This window comes from Stegodyphus dumicola, chromosome 3 (assembly GCF_044657685.1).
Source record: "Stegodyphus dumicola isolate Sdum_Otavi_A_Nest chromosome 3, ASM4465768v1".
Classification (NCBI taxonomy): Eukaryota; Metazoa; Arthropoda; class Arachnida; order Araneae; family Eresidae; genus Stegodyphus; species Stegodyphus dumicola.
In genome coordinates this window covers 28,361,637-28,382,226 of record NC_140770.1, presented here as the reverse complement: position 1 = coordinate 28,382,226, position 20,590 = coordinate 28,361,637, and the positions used below count along the sequence as shown (strand labels likewise).

At 35.5% G+C, this 20,590-nt stretch overlaps 1 protein-coding gene across 2 annotated transcripts in view; it reads right to left on the bottom strand.

Annotated features, from left to right (window-relative positions):
* The window catches only part of LOC118196114 (uncharacterized), an 88,906-nt gene that overhangs the window by 17,870 nt on the left and 50,446 nt on the right, over positions 1-20,590 (bottom strand). For both annotated transcript variants that reach the window (XM_035367518.2, XM_035367519.2), the window contains one exon: positions 15,332-15,382. In XM_035367518.2, the coding sequence (XP_035223409.2) occupies positions 15,332-15,382 (51 nt within the window). The remainder of the gene's footprint in view (positions 1-15,331; positions 15,383-20,590) is intronic.

The following is a 20,590-nucleotide window of genomic DNA, read 5'->3' as shown; positions in this document are numbered from 1 at the left end:
TTCGTCACGCGCTGCACTGCGCGAGAAATAAAACCATTTAATTTATAATTGAACTAACATTAGCTTTTTAAATACCAAATTCGTAACACTGCCCCCTTCCCAAGGACTGCACGTCCCGGGCAGTACAATCTCTGGACAGGAAGCTAAACTTACAACTGTGGCATAAATGCATTAATAAGCATTACATTACAATAATAAACAACATGAACAATAAATGCAATACATAAAACAAATCAAATGCTATCAAATACAAATCAAATACACATTTAAAAACAAAATGGACCATGGTCTTATACTATTTACAATTATTTACATTATGTACTATGGCCATTGTAGTGAGCTAACATGTCGTAATGAACGACTTTAGGTTTAGAGTTCGAACACTTACGGATCATGACGTCATTCAGTCTCTTCAGGACTGTATATGGACCATCCGAAGGTGACTGTAATTTAGGACTCAGTCCTTTTCGTTGAATTGGGTTCCACAACCACACCTTGTCTCTTTTGTTGAATCTATGTCAAGTAGCTCTCGCGTTGTATCTGGTCTTCACTTTCTCCGTCGCCAAGCTCACTCGCTTTCGTGCGGAACGGTGCATCACTTCAAAACGGGCCTTGACATCTTGGATGTGTTCCTCAGGCGATGAAGGCGCATCCGTACGGCGATGAAACAGGCGGTCACAAGGCAGACGAAGGTCTCGACTGAAGAGCATCTGAGATGGAGAATAGCTGGTAGTCTGGTGTTTCTTTTCGACCCTAGCATGATTTCGGCTGTTTCTCGAGCTGGTTCTTTCGGACAAAGCGTCGGCATTTCCAGGTGAGGATCCCTTCTTAGGATGGATAGTAGTGTCTTCAGATCCTGAAAGCAGTTTGTTGTTTTTCAAGTCTAAGGAAAAATTGTATTTCCTTAAAAAGTCCAATCCGAGTATGCATGGATCTGTAATATCCGCCACATATGCCGTGTGATGGTAGGCGGCACTTCCAAATGTGATTTTCACGTTTAACTTCCCAGCTATGTCGATCTTTTCACCAGACGCAGTCTGAAGGGTAACACAGGATGGCGTCCAAATAAGTTTATCTTTAAACTGTTCAGCTAAATCTTTCCTAATGATGGTAACATTAGCTCCTGTGTCAATGATCATATTGCAAGGAACTCCATCGATATTCCCATTCATGGACAGTCCGTTATTGTTGCCACTCACTATAGAGATCTTAAGCGCTTTAAAACAGGGTTTTTCATTATCTGGCAACCTCCGTTCCTTGATATGGTCATTAATTTGTTTCCTGCGTCGTTGCTCAGAAATTGTCTCAATTTTCGTACCCTGGGGTGTTCTGCAATTCTTTCGTACGTGGCCTTCAGCTCCACAGTTCCAGCACTTTGGTTTCTTGTCAGTCCTTTTCCTTCCCGTGGCATTTAATTGTCTGTTTAAATCGTATGCCTTATTTTCCGTGCTCTGGGGAGTTCTGCAGTTCCTTCGTAGGTGGCCTTCAACACCGCAATTCCAGCACTTTTGGGTCGGTTTTGTTTCACCACTATTCCGTCTTAAAGCATTCACTGGTCTTATCATATTGAAGAAAGAGTTTCTTCGGTGAAAGAAGAAATAGAAGAAAGAGTTTCTTCTGTAAAAGAACATATAGAAGGGAAAGTTTCTGCTGTGGAGGAACGAATTGAAGGAAGAGTTTATGCCGTCCAACACCAAATCGAACAACAAATTGATGATAGGGTTTCTGCAGTAGCCAAAGAAGTGGATATTTTAAAGAAATTCGTAGCGACGGCAGGGAATAATAGTGATGGTTTTAAATTCTTACCGATGCCTGCTCGTCCATCTCTGAAGCTATCCACATATGATGGGAAGACATCCTGGCAAGTGTATAAAACACAATTTTCTATAGTTGCGGATGCGAATGGATGGGATTCCCAAGCGAAGGCCTGTCATCTCGCCGCTTCTTTAAGAGCCGACGCAGCGGATATCCTTCAGACTCTTCCCGAAAACAAAAGGTTAGATTTCGAAGCTCTGTCCGGCGCCTTGGAGCTGCGCTTTGGGGAGAAGTGTTTAAAAGACTACAGCAGGCAACTCATTCGTTTCATTATCCGTGCCCTGGGGTGTTCTGCAATGCCGTCGTAGGTGACCTTCAGAACCACATCTCCAACATCTTACAGCCACTTTGTTGTCACTGCTACTCCATATCAAAGCATCGACTTGTCTGGATAAATCATCTAAACGAGCCATCAGTTGATCCACTGGCTCATGGACTCGCACAGCTCTAACTGGGTAGCGATCTCTATTAGTTGCTTGCTGGGCTGCCTCGAACTTCATGGCGTACAACAGAGCGCTTTTTATGTCCTTTACATCTGCCATTCGAAGAGCTTTCTGTATTTCAGGATCCCGGATGCCGTCGATGAAATATTGCAGCGACAGGATTTCTCTTGTTTCTGTCGGGCACTCCGAAAAGCCGAGGTGGGACAGCCTTTCAACATCCGTGGCGAGCTCCTGAAGTGTTTCGGTAGGCTTCTGTTGACGAGATTTTAATTGGAGCCTGCTGTAGTCTTTTAAACACTTCTCCCCAAAGCGCAGCTCCAAGGCGCCGGACAGAGCTTCGAAATCTAACCTTTTGTTTTCGGGAAGAGTCTGAAGGATATCCGCTGCGTCGGCTCTTAAAGAAGCGGCGAGATGATAGGCCTTCGCTTGGGAATTCCATCCATTCGCATCCGCAACTATAGAAAATTGTGTTTTATACACTTGCCAGGATGTCTTCCCATCATATGTGGATAGCTTCAGAGATGGACGAGCAGGCATCGGTAAGAATTTAAAACCATCACTATTATTCCCTGCCGTCGCTACGAATTTCTTTAAAATATCCACTTCTTTGGCTACTGCAGAAACCCTATCATCAATTTGTTGTTCGATTTGGTGTTGGACGGCACAAACTCTTCCTTCAATTCGTTCCTCCACAGCAGAAACTTTCCTTTCTATATGTTCTTTTACAGAAGAAACTCTTTCTTCTATTTCTTCTTTCACCGAAGAAACTCTTTCTTCAATATGATCTTTTACGGAAGAAACTTTTTCTTCAATATGTCCAACTTTATTTTCAACTGCGTGAATCCTGCCTTCCATAGCTTCAAATTTATTTTCTATTATGCAAGTAATTTCTCTTTTCATTTCTTGTTGACCAGCTTGAACGGCTTTCATTTCGTCCTTAACGGATTCCTGGCCCAATTTCATTTCTTCTTTAACGGATTCCTGGCCCAATTTCATTTCCTCTTTAATTTCTTCTTTAAATGAGGCAAAGGCTGATATTAACTGCCTTAATTGCTCTTCCATCGCTCTTGTTATTGGCATTCAAATCCCACCGCTGCCACCAAAAATTGTTGCGTGCGTACGGGTTCGTTACGAAATGAATGCACAAGTCCGATGAAAAATGAACAAAAATTTATTATTATCACAACAAAAATGCTTAAATTTTCTCAAATTATCATGCAGTATTACAATATCTCACAGTAGTTATCTTTTAACTACTCAAATATCCAATAGAACGTAATTCAAAACAGCTAAAGAACGCTAATCAGCGAATTCGCTACAATCAACAACAGTAGTTTTCTAAACAACAACAGACTAAGCAACTACTACAAACTGAGATGTTTTCCTCCTTTTATAAGCTTTTAAAATCACGCGCTAGAATTTTCCAGTACTTTCTCGAAATCAAAAAGAGATATTTATTTATTTATTGCACGCGCTCTTGTATTTTAAATTTTCCGGCTTAGCTTTCTTTTAATATTCGTCACGCGCTGCACTGCGCGAGAAATAAAACCATTTAATTTATAATTGAACTAACATTAGCTTTTTAAATACCAAATTTGTAACACTATTAAATAAAGCTTATGTTTGAATCTCCTCCTTCTTGCATCATAATATCATGATCAGATACGTCGCGTTTCAGAGGTTCTATGAGCCATACTGACGCATTCAAATCTTCATTACCACATTAAAATCGTCTTTAAAATTTTATAAGTGGTTTGCGTATAACGATACATCGTCTGAGAAAATGCAATCTTTTTTAATGACGGATAGACGCATTAAGTTATCAAAATAATTTAATTCTTTTCGATTCAATGTGACATAAACAAGTTGGGTTTAAAATGAAAATCAAAGATAATCAATATATAGCTGGAAGTATCTTCTTATCCAAACTATCGAGGGATTGTTTATATTTGTGTAATTACTTTTTATACTTACTTCAATAAATAATTATTCATTAATATAATTAATATTCTTTCCGGATATGGTTTTCTTTCGTTTGATAAGGTAATTAATATTCTATTATAATCAATGGGATCATGATTACGCCTATCAGTCGGCATTGCATAATCGGCTATCGAGCTCTAGTCAATCACTTGACCACCACGGACCCCTTTGGAAACCAATTATCTAAACACGTTTCATGTGTTACCTTTATTTATTAAATATTTTGGTGGTTAAAAGTTCGAATGATGCTTAAATATATGTGGCTTAATTAAAAGTCCGAATTATGCTTAAATATGATTCCATTTCGGCCTTTTACCAAGTCTTTACTGTAAAACCTGGGAGTTACCAACGTCTCTCAGTAAAAGCCCAAACGAGGGATTGCTTACGATAGGTTTTTTTCATTCCCAAATGTATGGTATACAGTGTGTCCCAAAAAGGTTATAACACACTTCAATTTTTAATTGATAATATAAATTTTAAAAGCGGTCAAAATAAGGTGTGATTTAAGATTATGTCCACGGAGCTATCTTACAATTATTTTTCAAACAGTTACAAGAATAAAAATAAAAAAATGCAATATTTATGCCATTTCACAAATAAGATCCCATGGGAAAAATCTGAACTAACAACGATTTTAATTTACCAAGCGTAGCACCAAGAACATAAAACTCATCATCTTTAATACCTGTAATAAAGCCTATTACTGATTTTGGATCCATTTTTTTAATCTATCAATATCAGGCACATTTATTTTAACATTTTGTCTGAGAGTATTTTTCGGAGAGTTTTTAGTAGACTCAATCTTCACATTCTTTGCCTGCTTCTCAAGTTCTTCCTTAGCTGTCTCTCCAAAGACTTTCACATTTTGAACTTTGTTGATAATCACAGCCGTGGTGTCAGAGCATATATCTGGTTCTTTATTTCCTATTTGAGCTTCAGTATCTACTTCCATCATTATGCATGATTTTTTTTCACAGGTATTATTATTATTATCTTGGGATTCTAAATGCCTTCATCTTGTGTATCAACCATGCATTCATTACTAGTCCACAGCGGCAATTTGCCCATAAGGACTATTAATTTCGTTTTGGCATTGCGTTGATTCACTTTAAATGTCGGTTCACTTTTAAAACTGTTCCCACCAAATATCAGAGCCTTGTATTATATTTAAAGAAATTAAATAATGAAGAATTTGCATAAATGTTTATATGTTTCTCGTATAGTGATAAAACAATGGCACCTACAGCCATGAAAGTTTGAATAACGTACGTTTCCACCCGAATATGAGCATCTGGAAGCCCAAATTTGGAATTTGTTTTATTATAAGATAAAAATAGAGGTAAAAAAAGGAGCTGGAGATTTAAAAAAAAAAAAAAATTATCTCCAAACTGTGTATGGGAAATTCTAATGATATGCTCATTTAAAAATTATTTTGCGATATTGCTATTGAAATGAATTTTATGGATTTAGTGCGAAGAACATGATATGTAATAAATGAAGGTAACACATAAAACATTAAAAAATGCCCATTTGGGCGTAACGTAAAATCTGAAAGCTTTCAGATTTTTATATTTTTAGTTCAAAAGGACAATTTTCCCTGAAGGACTATTAATTTCGTTTCGGCATTTTGCGTTGGTTCACTATAAATGTCGGTTCACTTTTCAGATTGTTGCCACCAAATAAATATATCGCCCTGTGTTATATTTAAAGAAGTTAAATAATGAAGTATCTCCATAAATACATGTATGTTTCTCGCACTAGGGATAAAACAACGGTACCTAGAGCCATCAAATTTTGAATAACTTAATCTTCTATCGAATATGGTCATCTGGAAGCCAGGATTTGGAATTATTTTATAATCGATTTCGTATTTTGTAACACTTTAACGAATTTTTGATTAACAACTCAAAGCGAGCAATGGCAACACTGATACGCCCCCCCCAAAAAAAAAATTCAGATTTTAAAGAACGTCCAAAGGGGCGTTCTTTTAAACTTTTTGTCTCTTACCCTTATTTATTAAATATCACGTTCTTCGCACTTAAACCATAAAATTCAGTTCAAGAGCAATATCGCAAAATAGTTTTAAATTGAGCATATCTTTATCTTTAGAATTTCCGATACAGAATCTGGCTCCCTGGAGATAAAAATGTTCTTTTCTACACAACGTTGCCATTACTCGCTTTGAAATCCTTGAAATTGTTAATCAAAAATTCCTTAAAGTTTTACAAAATATGAAATCGATAATAAAATTATTTCCAAATTTGGGCTTCCACATGCCCATATTCGCAGTAGGATTACGTCATTCAAAATTCGATGGCTCTATGTATCGTTATTTTATCACAATGCGAGAAATATACATACATTTATGCAGATTTTTAATTATTTAATTTCTTCAAATATAATGCAGGATTCTAACATTTGGTGGCAACGGTTTGAAAAGTGAAACGGACATTTATAGTGAACTAACGCAAAATCGCAAAACGAAAACAATAGTCCTTCAGGGACAAAGCCTCTTTGAAAGAAAAAAAAAAAAAAAAATCTGAAATTTTTCAGATTTTAAATTACGTCCAAAGGGGCGTTTTTTTAACGTTTTGAGTGTTACCTTTATTTATTAAATATCATGTTCTTTGCACTTAAACCATAAAATTCAGTTCAAGAGCAATATTGCAAAATAATGTTAAATTAAGCATATGTTTAGAATTTTTGATATACACAGTCTCGCGAGCTGGAGATAAAAGTTTTTTTTTTTTTTTTTTTTTTTTTTTTTTTTTTGTATATAACGTTGCCATTTCTCTCTTTTAAAGCATTGAGTTTGTAAATCAAAAATTCGCTAAAGTTTTACAAAATATAAAATCTATAATAAAACAAACTCCAAATTTGGGATTTCAGATGCCCATATTCGCAGTAGGATTTCGTCATTCAAAATTCGATGGCTCTATGTACCATTGTTTTATCACAATGCGAGAAATAGACAAACATTTATGCAGATTTTTCATTATTTAATTTCTTCAAATATAATGCAGGACTCTAACATTTTGTGGCAACAGTTTGAAAAGTTAACCGACGTTTATGAGTCCGACGCAAAATGCCAAAACGAAAGCAATAGTCCTTCGGGACTGAAATCCCTTTGGACTAAAAACAAAACAAAAAAAAAAAAAAAAAAAAAAAAAAAAAAACTTATATCTTCAGCCCGCGAGAGTGTTTATCGAAAATTCTAAAGCTTTGCTCATTTTAAATTTATTTTGCGATATTGCTGTTGAACTGGATTTTAAGGTTTAAGATCAAAGAATATATTTAATAAAAAAATGGTAGCACACAAAACGTTAAAGAAACGACCCTTTAGGCGTAATGTAAAATCTGAAAGCTTTAAGATTATTTTTTAAATTTTATTAGTCCAAAGGGATTTGAATCCCGAAGGACTATTAGTTTCGTTTTGGCATTTTGCGTCGGACTCATAAATGTCGGTTCACTTTTCAAACTGTTGCCACAAAATGTTAGAGTCCTGCATTATATTTGAAGAAATTAAATAATGAAAAATCTGCATAAATGTATGTATATTTCTCGTATTGTGATAAAACAACGGTACATAGAGTCATCGAATTTTGAATAACGTAATCTTCCAACGAATATGAGCACGTGGAAGACCAAATTTGAAATTTGAAATTTGTTTTATGATCGATTTCCTATTTTTTAAAACTTTGACGAATTGAATTTTTGATTAACAAACTCAAGGATTTCAAAGCGAGCAATGGCAACGTTGTGCAGAAAAAGCATTTTTATCTCCAGCGCGTGAGTCTCTGTATCGGAAATTCTAAAGATATGCTCGTTTTAAAACTATTTTGCGATATTGCTGTTGCACTGGATTTTATGGTTTAAGTGCGAGGAACATGATATTTAATAAAGAAAGGTAACACACAAAATGTTAAAAAACGCCCCTTTGGACGTAATTTAAAATCTGAAACATTTCAGATTTTTTTTTTTTTTTAATTTATTTTTTGTTGTTTTGAAGTTTATGTTTATAATTTTTTTCGAAGTCTTGAGTGGCTATGTTACTAATCAAATTACGTGGCAAAACTGAGTTAGGAAGTCCCAACTTCATAGGACAACCAAGCATAGCTTCGTAAGGTGAATATTTGATCCCCTAGTAATTAATTTATGCTTTCTGCTGCACTGCTTGAACAAATTTTAGTCCTTCCGAACATTTATCTGTCTTATCTGTTTCCATTCATGTTGCCAAAATGTTCTCAACGTCTTGGCTGTTTCGTTCGACAGAACCTTGCGATAGACTGTGTCTCGGCTTACTGTGAACTATTTTTATATCATTCCACGTTTCACATAAACTATTTATGATTTGGTTGCAAAATTCCGTCCCGTTATCGGAACGGAGAAGTTGTGAAAATATCAAGAAGGCGGTATGCTACTTCAGCTCTTTTACTGTGTAATTTCGGAGTGGGTCTAATTTTGTAAGATGATTTCGATACACTAAAATGAATTTCATATCACAATTAGCATTGGACTGCATATCTGTTAGGTCAACTTGGCATCGAAAATTTATTTCGCTATTCAGAATTGGTTTGATTGCCATCCCCTTTTTCACAGTTTTTTGTTTTTCTGACATGGTTTACATTGTCTCAAATACGTGACGATAGATTCTACTGTTACATTCTTGTACTTGCAATACAGTTGCTTAATTATATACGGGTTCTTCCACCATGGCCAACTGCGATATGAGCGTCGTGTATGAAGTGTAACATCAATTGTAACATAATAAAGGATTTTTCCTTTTTCTGCAGATAGTGGTGTTATAAGTTTGTCCTCTCCTCCAATATTTAAAATATCATAGCGCTTCAACCTTCTGTAATGAACTGTTTTTCCTTCACACATTTTGCTTCTTTCGCTTCATTTATTAAAGAAGTGTATTTCTCATTTGTTATATAAAAGCTGTTATCATGCTTATTTTTTAGATTCAGACAAAATGCCTTAAAAACGTTTTCTGTATAACATTACTCACTTTCTTTCAAGAAAATAAAAAACGCAAAATATTTTGAAATGGAAGCAAACTATTTCTATTTTAGATCGTAGCCGCTTACACTTGTTTGAATTCGCTCGAAACTAGACTACAAATGGCGCAAATACGGAAGGGCGGGAACAGAAAAGTGTTGCGACGGAATGTACGTACGCAGGGTTATTATTCAAAGTCGGTTTAACCTTTTGCGGCACCGTGTGTCCGGTCTGAACACACCTAAAAATTTCCTTCCGTACGCACAGAAAAATTGAATGAAAAAGGATTTATGGTTTACTCTGAACCTTCTTTATTTATAGTAGATGGCAGCTCAACACAAACCAGTCCATATATTTTAGCCATGTTTAGTTCTTTTAAGACCCTCATTTTTCAAAGAAATCTTCCAGATTTTTTTTAGGGTATAAAAGGAATTGCTTGAAAAGAAATTTCTATGTTGTTTTTTTGACTGCATGCTAACCTCCTTATTCTATATTATTTTTAAATTTTTACCTTGAAATCTTGCCTAAAATCAAACGGCGAACCCTAGGTATGCACAGAGCGGGCTCAACGATAATCTAGGACGACTGGAGAGTCTCTATTTTTTGTTTCTCTGCATCTCATCCGGTCGATTCATTGACAACAATGCTCGTTCCAGCACTCTTTTAAAAGCTCTATCCAATCAGTGTGCCACTTTGGGCACACCCACAGAATTAAAACGATAAGTGCTATCTTCACAAAATTTTACTTGTGTTCTCCTCTAGGCCTAATTAGACTGCCTACTTTTTTTTTAGTCCAAAGGGACTTGAGTCCCGAAGGACTATTGCTTTCGTTTTGGCATTTTGCGTCGGACTCCTATAAATGTCGGTTCACTTTTCAAACTGTTGCCATAAAATGTTAGAGTCCTGCATTATATTTGAAGAAATTAAATAATGAAAATCTGCGTAAATGTATGTATATTTCTCACATTGTCATAAAATAAGGTACATAGAGTCATCGAATTTTGAATAACGTAATCCTCCAACGAATATGAGCATGTGGAAGACCAAATTTGAAATTTGGAATTTGTTTTATGATCGATTTCCTATTTTTTAAAACTTTGACGAATTGAATTTTTGATTAACAAACTCAAGGATTTCAAAGCGAGCAATGGCAACGTTGTGCAGAAAAAACATTTTTATCTCCAGCGCGTGAGTCTCTGTATCGGAAATTCTAAAGATATGCTCGTTTTAAAACTATTTTGCGATATTGCTGTTGCACTGGATCTTATGGTTTAAGTGTGAGGAACATGATATTTAATAAAGAAAAGTAACACACAAAATGTTAAAAAACGCCCCTTTGGACGTAATTTAAAATCTGAAATATTTCAGATTTTTTTTTTTTTTTTTAAAATCAAAACTCCGATTTTAAAAGGTAGCGTGCCAGAAACAAAATCCTTTGTTTCGGGCTTCTACCGGAAGGCGTCGGTAATTCCTAGGTTTTACCGCAAAAGCTTGGTAAAAGGCCGAAATATAATCATTAATAAAGCATACTTCGGACTTTTACCAAGCCACTTTGGTAAAAGCGAAGTTTTACCGGTAAAACCTAGGATTTACCAGACTTCGGGGCTTTTACAGTAACACATGCATTCAAGCAGATTCTTCATTATTTAATTTCTTTAAATATAATACAGGGCGAAAATATTTGGTGGCAAGAATTTAAAAAGTAATACGCTTTTTATAGTGAAAATTTATAGTCGACGCAAAATGTCGTTTCGAGACTAATAACCCTTCTGGGCTAACGAGAGGAATGGGATAATGGAGATAAACAAGAATAGAATAGCGCATCACGCATTAATACAAGTTCTGGAATCGCTTCACGGTCAGATTTTTATTTGACTCTGAGTATTACAGAATACGGAAGTAAATCATTTCTTCAAAGTTAATGTACGATATAAATGTGATAAAATAAATTGAACTGGCAGATATTAATAATTATATTTGAGAACTCAATGACACTGACATTTAGAAAAGAGTTCTTCAGTAAAATCTCTTCTGATAACAATAAACTATTATTTACAACTTTAAAATATTGTGTCGGTATACAAAGATTAATAAAGCTCATTACCACGGCGAACGGTATTATTATACACCATATCTCCAAGTCTTTACTCTGCCTTTATTTCCGCTATAATTGGTCGTAGACATATACTTTCATTTTTTTTTTTTTTTTTTTTTTTTGCATAATTATTAGATTATAATTCTAAAGAAATAAAACTGCATAAGAACACCAAAAACATATTTCTAGTGGTTGAAAATTTATACATGATTCGAAAGAAAGTTCTTACTGCATACCCAAATGTAATAAAATTATAGAGTAAAGATAATAGTAAATCACAAAACAGTATCACTGAACGGCATTTAAGAGGAATATCACAAACCCGAACTCATTTATTAAATTATTATTTGAATTATTATTTAATAATTCGTTTATTAACCGAGCCCTCAATGAAAATTGAAAATGACAACTATCGCAAATTTTGAAACACATATATTCATGCACATTAAGTAAATATCTCAGTAAGTTTTCGTCGCATGGGAGTCAAACGTTTTGCGTTTTATATTTTGTAATAAATATTTTCTAAATGTAAGTATAATTTCCAGGAAAGCATATAAAAAGTCAGATTTCGTAATTTTTGCAAAAATTATTTTTAAAAAATTTGTTAAGTACTCTTTTAATTTTTTAACTAGTTATTTTATGCTAAACAGCTTTTCTGTCATTCTCTTTTTTTATTTTCCTGCCAGAATGCAAATTTAAGTTCGCATGCATTCAAAATGAGATAGTATTTAAAGAAAGGTTTTAGACTGTTGGAATAAGAGCACCTTTACTTATTCGGAGAAATTGTGAACCGTGTAGATAATGTAAGTTATCTATGGGGTATTTTTGATCAAAAGTACACATGGATTTGTCGTATTAAACACGTCATAGGAAAAGCCTGTGGTATCGCCAACCATCTTTCTGTACTCCCTGGAAATTAATCTTCTCAACTACATACGCATTATATGGCCAATTCTATGCTACGCATCTGCAGTCTGGTCGTCAGCCTCAAAGGCAGACTTCCCCAAACTTCAGGTAGTACAGAATAAGATTCTGAGAAGAATTGTAAATGCACAGTACCTGATTAGAAATAAACTGGTCCACGATGACTTGAGAATCGAGCATCGTCAAAACTGGACTTGCTGCAAAATTTTTAGAATTTCTTAGTTACCAAATCATTCCAGAAGATAATTTGATCAGATCAATTGCTACTTAAATACATGGAGATTCCAGCTTCGTAACCAGACTTTGAATGCCACCGTTTACTTGCTTTCTTGCGCGGCGTGACTTTTGTCGCTCTTTGTCTTCGCACACATGCAGACATTGGCACACACGCAGTAAGGGAGACAACAGTCTGACTCCTTTTACTTGACTTTCTTGACCGTTCCTGGAGTTTCACTCACATTCTGATGCTGCATAAGCAACTTCATAATTAGTATCAGTAACGATATCGAATCACAGAGTGTTCCGCGTGCTGAAGGCCACGTTAGTAGCTGAATCTTCTGCTAACAGTCTGTCTGTGGTATTGCATTATTCTTGCCATCTGGCTTGTCCCGCCGTTATTAGGTTAGAGACAACTTGCGAGCATTCTTTCTGTGCAGCCTTTGGCTACTTTAATCACAATTCAGCTTAGTTTTAAATTTAATTCATTCCTTCTGAGTTTTGCCATAAATGCTGGCTGGTTTTGTAAGCACAAGAAGTGCATTCTGTTAAATTATATGAGTATTTTACACCCTTCTCGTTTTCTCTGTCTTCTTATTGAACATAGCGATAATTCGGTTAGCTTTCAGATTTGAGTCTCAAGTAGTCTATGTTTCCAAAGAAGGTAAGACTCTACAATTTAAAAATGCCAAAACAGGAATCTTTGCCTCGTTTGAGACATTTTTGTAAATGGAAGTATATGTCTAAGACCAACGATTGTGAAATTTTGCAAAATAAAAATCTATTTATAATTTGATTATATATGATTATTCTTGATAATGTATCTTTAGCATTTTATCTACTTATGTGAGTTCCAGATTTAGAAAATTAAATAACTGTTTATTAAGTGAAAATATACTTGTAAGATTTTCACTAGTGTAACCCTCAGTTACTGTAGAAAGTGACGAATCTTAAGAACTAGTTAGCGAATAATCGCTTAAGTTCGTGTGACAAGAAACCACAAGATGGAAGGGTAACGCTTTATTATTCCAATAAGATTTAACAAAACTCCATCTTGGAGTGTACAATCAAAGCCGAAACTTGGGCTTGAACTTAAGAGACTAAGAATTAAACTAAAATTAAGATTAACTAAAGAAATATAGCCGAAGCTATCAAGATTCGAGTTGGCCCCTTAACTTTATTTGACTACGAAGCTTATCAAGGGCCTGAGTACGGCCGAGTGTAATAACAGCTTTGAGAGAGAGAGAGTGGCCAAAAGGCAGACGCGTGTAAATCAGAAACTCTGATTTTCTCTAACTCTGTAAGTAACTTCGCGGTGTAAATACCACTCCTTCTCATTAAGTATTCAGAAAAATTCCAAAACTACGTTCTGGCCGCAAGTAGTAAGTTGAAGTTAAGAATTTGACAGGAAAGGAACTTAAAATTTAACTGTTAATAAAATTAACATAATCCTTACATACTCTTATCTGCATTTTATCAAAATTAAAAAAAAAAAAATAATGCTATCAAAGATTGAGTGCACGTCATTAGTTTATTGTTCACTTTAGTTCTCATTGACAAAAATAATAATATTTTTTTGTGAATGCGTAAAAGTATCACTAGCCAAGAATAAAAGAAATATAATTATTTGTAATATAAAGCCATCCCGATTCTTCGAAATGCTGCTTTATCATTTTTAATGGTTATAGCAACTAATAAAACATACACATTCTTATATATTTGAATTTATTTAATACTTTTAGCTTTTTATTGAGTTGTAGGGCTTTATTTAATTTTAACTAACAGTTAATTTTATTTTGGAGCAACCTTTCCTATAAACTCTTGTTTTTAACCCACACATTCTTGCTAGAATGAGATTTCAGTTTCGTGCATTACTAAAATAGGGTAGAAAGCTATTGTTTAAGTTGGTGTCTGAGTTACTTCAGACAGAGCGTGTTTACAGCGTTTTCAGGGTCTGTTGAGAGCGTGTTATGCCTTTTGGCCACGTTATTTCTCTGCCAGTTAAGCTTGCTTTTTTTACAACCGTGCTTATTAATTGCCGGTTACTCTACCTTGGTGGTAGCCAAGTGCCAACTATGCGTTAAACATCTTTGTGCAGCTTCGGCTGATTTATTCAACTTATAAGGTAGGTAGGTAGGTATGGCGCGGTCCACCCTCCTGGCAAGCCCAAACTCGCCTTATGGCTTTTCTAGACCGGCCACGAAGGAAAAACGCATAGGGCAACACAACTATTTTCTCCCACCTTCCGGCATGCCTTCGCGGCGTAACGATAAGCACACTCGGCGCTTATTCAAGAGGTCCAGGTTCGAGTTCCGGCGAGGGCATTGCTCATTTTCCAGATCTCCACCTTCAAAAATACCTAAAATGTCTACAAACTTAGGATTGGTTTTAATTTTACGTTTTCAGTTTTGAGTTGCGCCAAAAATATTGGCGATGCCCTGTATGCATCTGTGTGCATACAGGAGTGCATCTGTTCATATTACTCTTGTGTTGAATTAAAAGGGTGTCTTTTTCCCTTCTTTTGTGTTCTTCTTCATACAAGTTGCATTTAGCGAATAGTCGCATCACAGTTCAAGTTCAGATCTAGCTTCCAAATAAATTTAATTTAGCTAGAATTTTATAAAGTTATAGGAAGTATTAAATACAATAACTATATTGTATTTATAATGATGAACTGCAAACATTTGCTTATATTTTCGGTTTATTTAACAGAAATTGCGGTTTGAAAAGTAGGGTAATGGGAGAAGCTTCAAATTAATGAAAACATATAGCGGTAAGAAAGAGAATATTTTTCATCATATATACATATATATGTTATTTGCTATCAAAAGGTCAGAAAAAGCTATTTTATTACCATTCTCATCTAAATCTTCCAGAGAACTGTCTTCAATTTCCTTTTTAAGAGCTATAAAAGAAAATGTGAAATCCCTTTTCATTTCATTATACAACACTTTGAAAAAAGTGAGTCATATTTTTTTCAATTAAATATACACGCACACACATTATATAAACACACACACACACATATATATATACAAACATAATTAGGTAAGGAAAAAAAAAGAAGGAAACAAAATTGCAATCCTAATATTTCAGATTAAAGTCTAACATCTAAAAGGAGACTTTGCCATTAAAAATTTCAAATTGCGCTCATGTGTAAAATGATCTTTACATGCATGAAATCACGGATTTCTCAGAAACTGTGAAACATGATCTTATGAATTTGTGTACAATGATACATAACATTATAATACATTAAAAAAAAGTTTTTTTTTTTTTTTTTTTTTTTTTTTTTTAATAGATTCTGAAATTCCGAATCAACAGTTTTATCCTTTCGAAATCGGTCTAAAATCCGACCAAAGATGTAGCTTCCGGAAATGCATTTTAATTTTTTCGTGAAGTTTTAAGTGCTCAATGAAGTGGTTCCAGCCAATGAATCCAGAACTACTCAATTTTACGTTGCTGAAATTGTTAAATAAGCAGAATTCTTTTCAACAGAACACAGCAACCGTTCCTTTTTAACTCTTTCAATGTTTAGTACGACAAAAGTACATCTCAGAAAAATTTACATCCATTTTTGTCTTTTGGTAAACTAATACTAGAAACCAGGTTTTGATAATATCTGGAATAATTTTCAAAGGCTAATACTTGGGATGGCAATAATGGACTTGGCCATAATCCGGAATCATCATGCACGGGCAAATGAGTATTACTGCAGAAATTGTACATTTTACTATTATTTGCAATACTATTTATACTTATTTGCAATACTATTCAGCTGAATGGAATCGCAAAATGTGCGATTCCATTCGGCTAAATTGGAAATAGCTAGGACTTCTAGGTGATTTTTTTCATGACACAACTTCGCATCTTGCGAATCGCAGATCTTCTAGACCACAACTTCTTCCTGACTCCCCTCAAGCGACTGCAGTTGCAACTTTTAGAATGTTAACCTTTTAACTGTCATGCCCGAGATAATCTCGGGCACAGCACTGGTGTTCGAAAATGTCACGCCCGAGTATTACTCGGGGTAATTTTTTTTTTTGAGTGCATCATATTGTTATACCCGAATATATATCGGGAGACGTTTATTTCGGTTTCATCTCTTTGTCAAACCCGAATGTATCTCGGGAAAAGTTAATGTGTGCTCAGTTCAATAGACGACAGCACTTTACTGAAGATTTCAAAGGTTAGAGGTTATAAGTTCTTTAGTTCAATGTGCACGGGATCTTTTTGTTGTAAAATGGCGTCCAGTTCTTTGAAACGTTATAACCGAAGATGAAGGATATGTGTTTGATGAGCAGTATTCATGATACTTCCATGGTCAGCCTCAAAAATAAAAAAAAATGAAGATATACTCAAGCAGAAGATTGTTTCTGACTACAGTCTAACTGTGGGTGGTGTAGATCACTGTGATCAGAATCAGAAAAAATATTATAAAAAGATATCTTTACATTTACTAGACAAGGTACTCTGGAACTCATATTTGCTCTATAAAAATGTAGTTGGGAAACGTATTACATTTTTAGAATTTCGAATCCAAGTTGTAGAAGAGCTTTTACATAAATATGATGATACAGCTTCTGGACAAAAGAATGTTGGCAGAGCACCTACAATAGATAACCCTGCCCGTCTTACTGAACGACATTTTATATCCCATATTCCTCCTACTCCAGCGAAACGTCAGCCTACAAGACAGTGCAAAGTGTGTTGTTCGAAAAAGGATAAAAATGGGAAAAAGATAAGGAAGGAAACACGATTCTGGTGTAGTGATTGTGGAGTTGGTTTGTGCTTGGAAAAGTGTTTCCAGTTATACCACACAAGACTGAATTACTGAAAGATATTCACTTTTATTTATTTAATTTTTTTTTCATTTATTTATTTTTTAGAATATAATTAATTTTTTTTTCATTTTTAGAAAATAATGCTCCACTAGAAGCGAACTTTACAACTGCCATGTTGAGTGGCAGCCGCCTCAAGCAAATATGCAGTGGCTACAAAACTTTAAATTAAATATTTTACCCATGTGCTTCAAAATATCAATTTTTAACTACTAAGTATATTTTATTTTGTACTAAACATTTGATTTTTGCAATAAAAAAATTTGACAATTTGTGCACCCAAATCATCAAAATAACTTGACAGTTAAAGGGTTAACAGGGCACGATTACCTCCGTGCTCATCGTTTTCGTTTTAACATTGTTGACACGCCTACGCGTTGTCTTTGTATGACTGAACAAGATATGGCTGCCTGGACGAATGCCCTGCACTATCTGCTCTTTCTTGTCATGTGGCGAGATGGAGAGCCTGTTGTCTAATGGCTTAGTGGCCAAACGAGAAGCAGTTGATAAATAAAATAAAAGAGTTTTCTATTACTTTTTCTGATGTTTTGACCGGCTGCATTGAAGTTTAAAGTATTTCCCGGGTAAAACCTCTTTCTGATTGTTAGGTTCCTTTTAGGAAAATTTTGGTAATTTCAGTGGTAACTGAGACTCTGACGGACAACTAGTACTGGTAGCATGAGCTTGGGCATTCTCTGGGTTTTGGAGAAATTGAGTAATTTTAAAATTCTGGTTTATTACGTTTTTCCTCTCGCTTTCTTTTCTTCAGAAAATTCAGATACCTAGACAGTTTTTTCTGGTTTTCTTCCGATACCTGGGAAAACGTGAAAGTAAAATAAAAGAAAATAACTGTGATAAGAATTATTGCTTAAAACAGTTCTTAAAAACACTGGGAAAGTCACTGGTTGAAATATTTTACCTTACTTCTGAAAAACTGAGTATATCGTAAACCACTGCTGGGGGGGATGTACTATTAGATCAATACCAAATAATTCAAGAAGCTGGTGGTACTCTTTTGTTTATTAAAATTAATAAATCAGATTTAAAGTATATATTTAAGACGTAATGAAATAACGAAACATTTTCCTTCGATTTTCCATATAGCTAAAAATGGGAAAATGGTCAATTTTTAATTTCAGAACACCTTTTATACACTCTTTTGTAAAAAAATCGAAGCACCAAGAAGGACTTTTACGATCGTGACGAAATATGGTCTGCAAAAACATTTTGGTTCGAACATGCAAAGGCTCAAAATTTCAAGGCAAATGAACAGGAACTGCGATCATAGCGCGCATTTCTAGTGCGCAATAGTTAGCAAAGTATAAAACCAGTAACAGAGGCGTAAAATTTATCTTTTTTTTGTTGTTGTTGCTGCCGTTGTAATTCCGTAAAGAAGCAACTAATGATGCCATTACGACGGTATCGAAGACTATACAGCAACTAAACGACTTCGAACGTGGTTCGCATTGTAGGGTTGCGTTTAGCTGGGTGGTCATACCGAACAATAGGCCGCCACCTGCAGCGTACAGACACTGCTGTGCAAAGATGTTGGCAGCAATGGTTGCTACAAGGAAATTGCCGACGAAATGAAGGCTCTGGAAGCCAAGGATCACGAGTGCGAGGCAAGATAGGATGATTGTTCGCCAGGCCCGAACCGCTCCAACGGTATTATCGTCGACTATACTACAGCCACGTCTATATCTCCCGTGGTACTTTCCACCGGCGCTTTTCTGAGGCGGAGTTACGCTCACAGAGGCCTTTAAGACGTTTGCCTTTGACCCCACAACATCAGCGTAGTCGTCTGGAGTGGTGTCGCAGCCGATCATCATGGTTGCCATCAGACTGGCATCGTATGGTGTTCAGCGATAAATCCCGCTCACTCTTGAAGCAGATGACCACTGTGTTCGTGTTTGGAGAGAACGGGACTAATCAGCCTTTGTTTTACAAAGGCATACAGCCATAACCCCTGGTGTGATGGTGTGGGGCGCTATTTCTTATGACTGAAGGTCATCTTTAGTCATCCTCCGTACATCTTTAACAGCTCAACGATATGTTGATACCATCCTGCGGCCGGTTGCATTACCCTTCATGTGATTCAATGGGTGATTGTGAGCCGTGAACAAGTACTGTGACCTTGATTTTTTAATCATTTTATTATCTGTGTATGAGCTATACACATATTCAATTTCATCTAAAACAACCACTTCCTTCATGGTGCTTCGGTTTTTTTGCAAAAGAGTGTATTTTTATTTCACTTCAAATCTGAGGTATATTTTAAATTCAGTGATATTCCGTAATATGCTAATATTTTCTTCTCGAAAGCTAATAATTTTTAATTTAAGAAACAAATGCTTCATGGTCAAAAACAGTTTACAAGTAACTATACTCAAATTGTTGCTTTTCTGAATTAAAAAGCCAACATAATATGTAATTTGACTTACTTTTTTTAATGCAGAATAAAAACTATAACAAGCAATTACCCCCCCCCCCGAAAAAAAAAAAAAAAAAGATAAGCGTTGCACAAATTAACTGCGATTGCAACAGAAGATACAAAATAAGGATTAAGCAATTTGTCGAACGCGTGTAGAGCTATAGCGTCTACCCTTAAATACGCATCGGCATGACGTAAATTTCGGTTCGAACAAGACAAGAATTTTCCTGTTCATACAGTGCAGCGAAACAGACTGCTTGTTTTTAAAACTGCCCTGCGCCTTTTTGACTCGGTGCCGTCGTGCACCGCACGACCCTGCACCTAGACGGTGCGGGCCTGTCCAAAGTGATTACAGCATTCTGATTGTCGCATTCGTGTATGGAGATACTGAGGTGAATAAATGCTGGAGTCCTATATTCTTCATCACCATGTCGACCCAGCACGTAAATTGATATTGTGGGCTATTACTCACTACATCTCTACTCCGCGTATCCAGTGTTTTTACCAGTCACCACTACATTGCTAAATTTTTAATCTCTTGACTGTGTCTTATCTTCGAGATCTCCATCGCCCTACTCTTTGAACAAAATAAATCGAAAACGCTTTGTTGCCACGCTATCCTTACGTTCCTCACTATACACATTGTTCTACTATCTTCGCCGGCGTATTCACGGAGTCTCTCACCAAACAAAAACGTCTGGTCAAGATAGCTGATAGAAGAGCCCGATAACACCTGCCAAACAGTATGAGAGATGATTTCTAGAATAGAAATGAAGCCGCAAGGTCTGAAATACAGGTAACTTCCATGCTGAATCTTCACGACTCGATCTAGCAATATTTG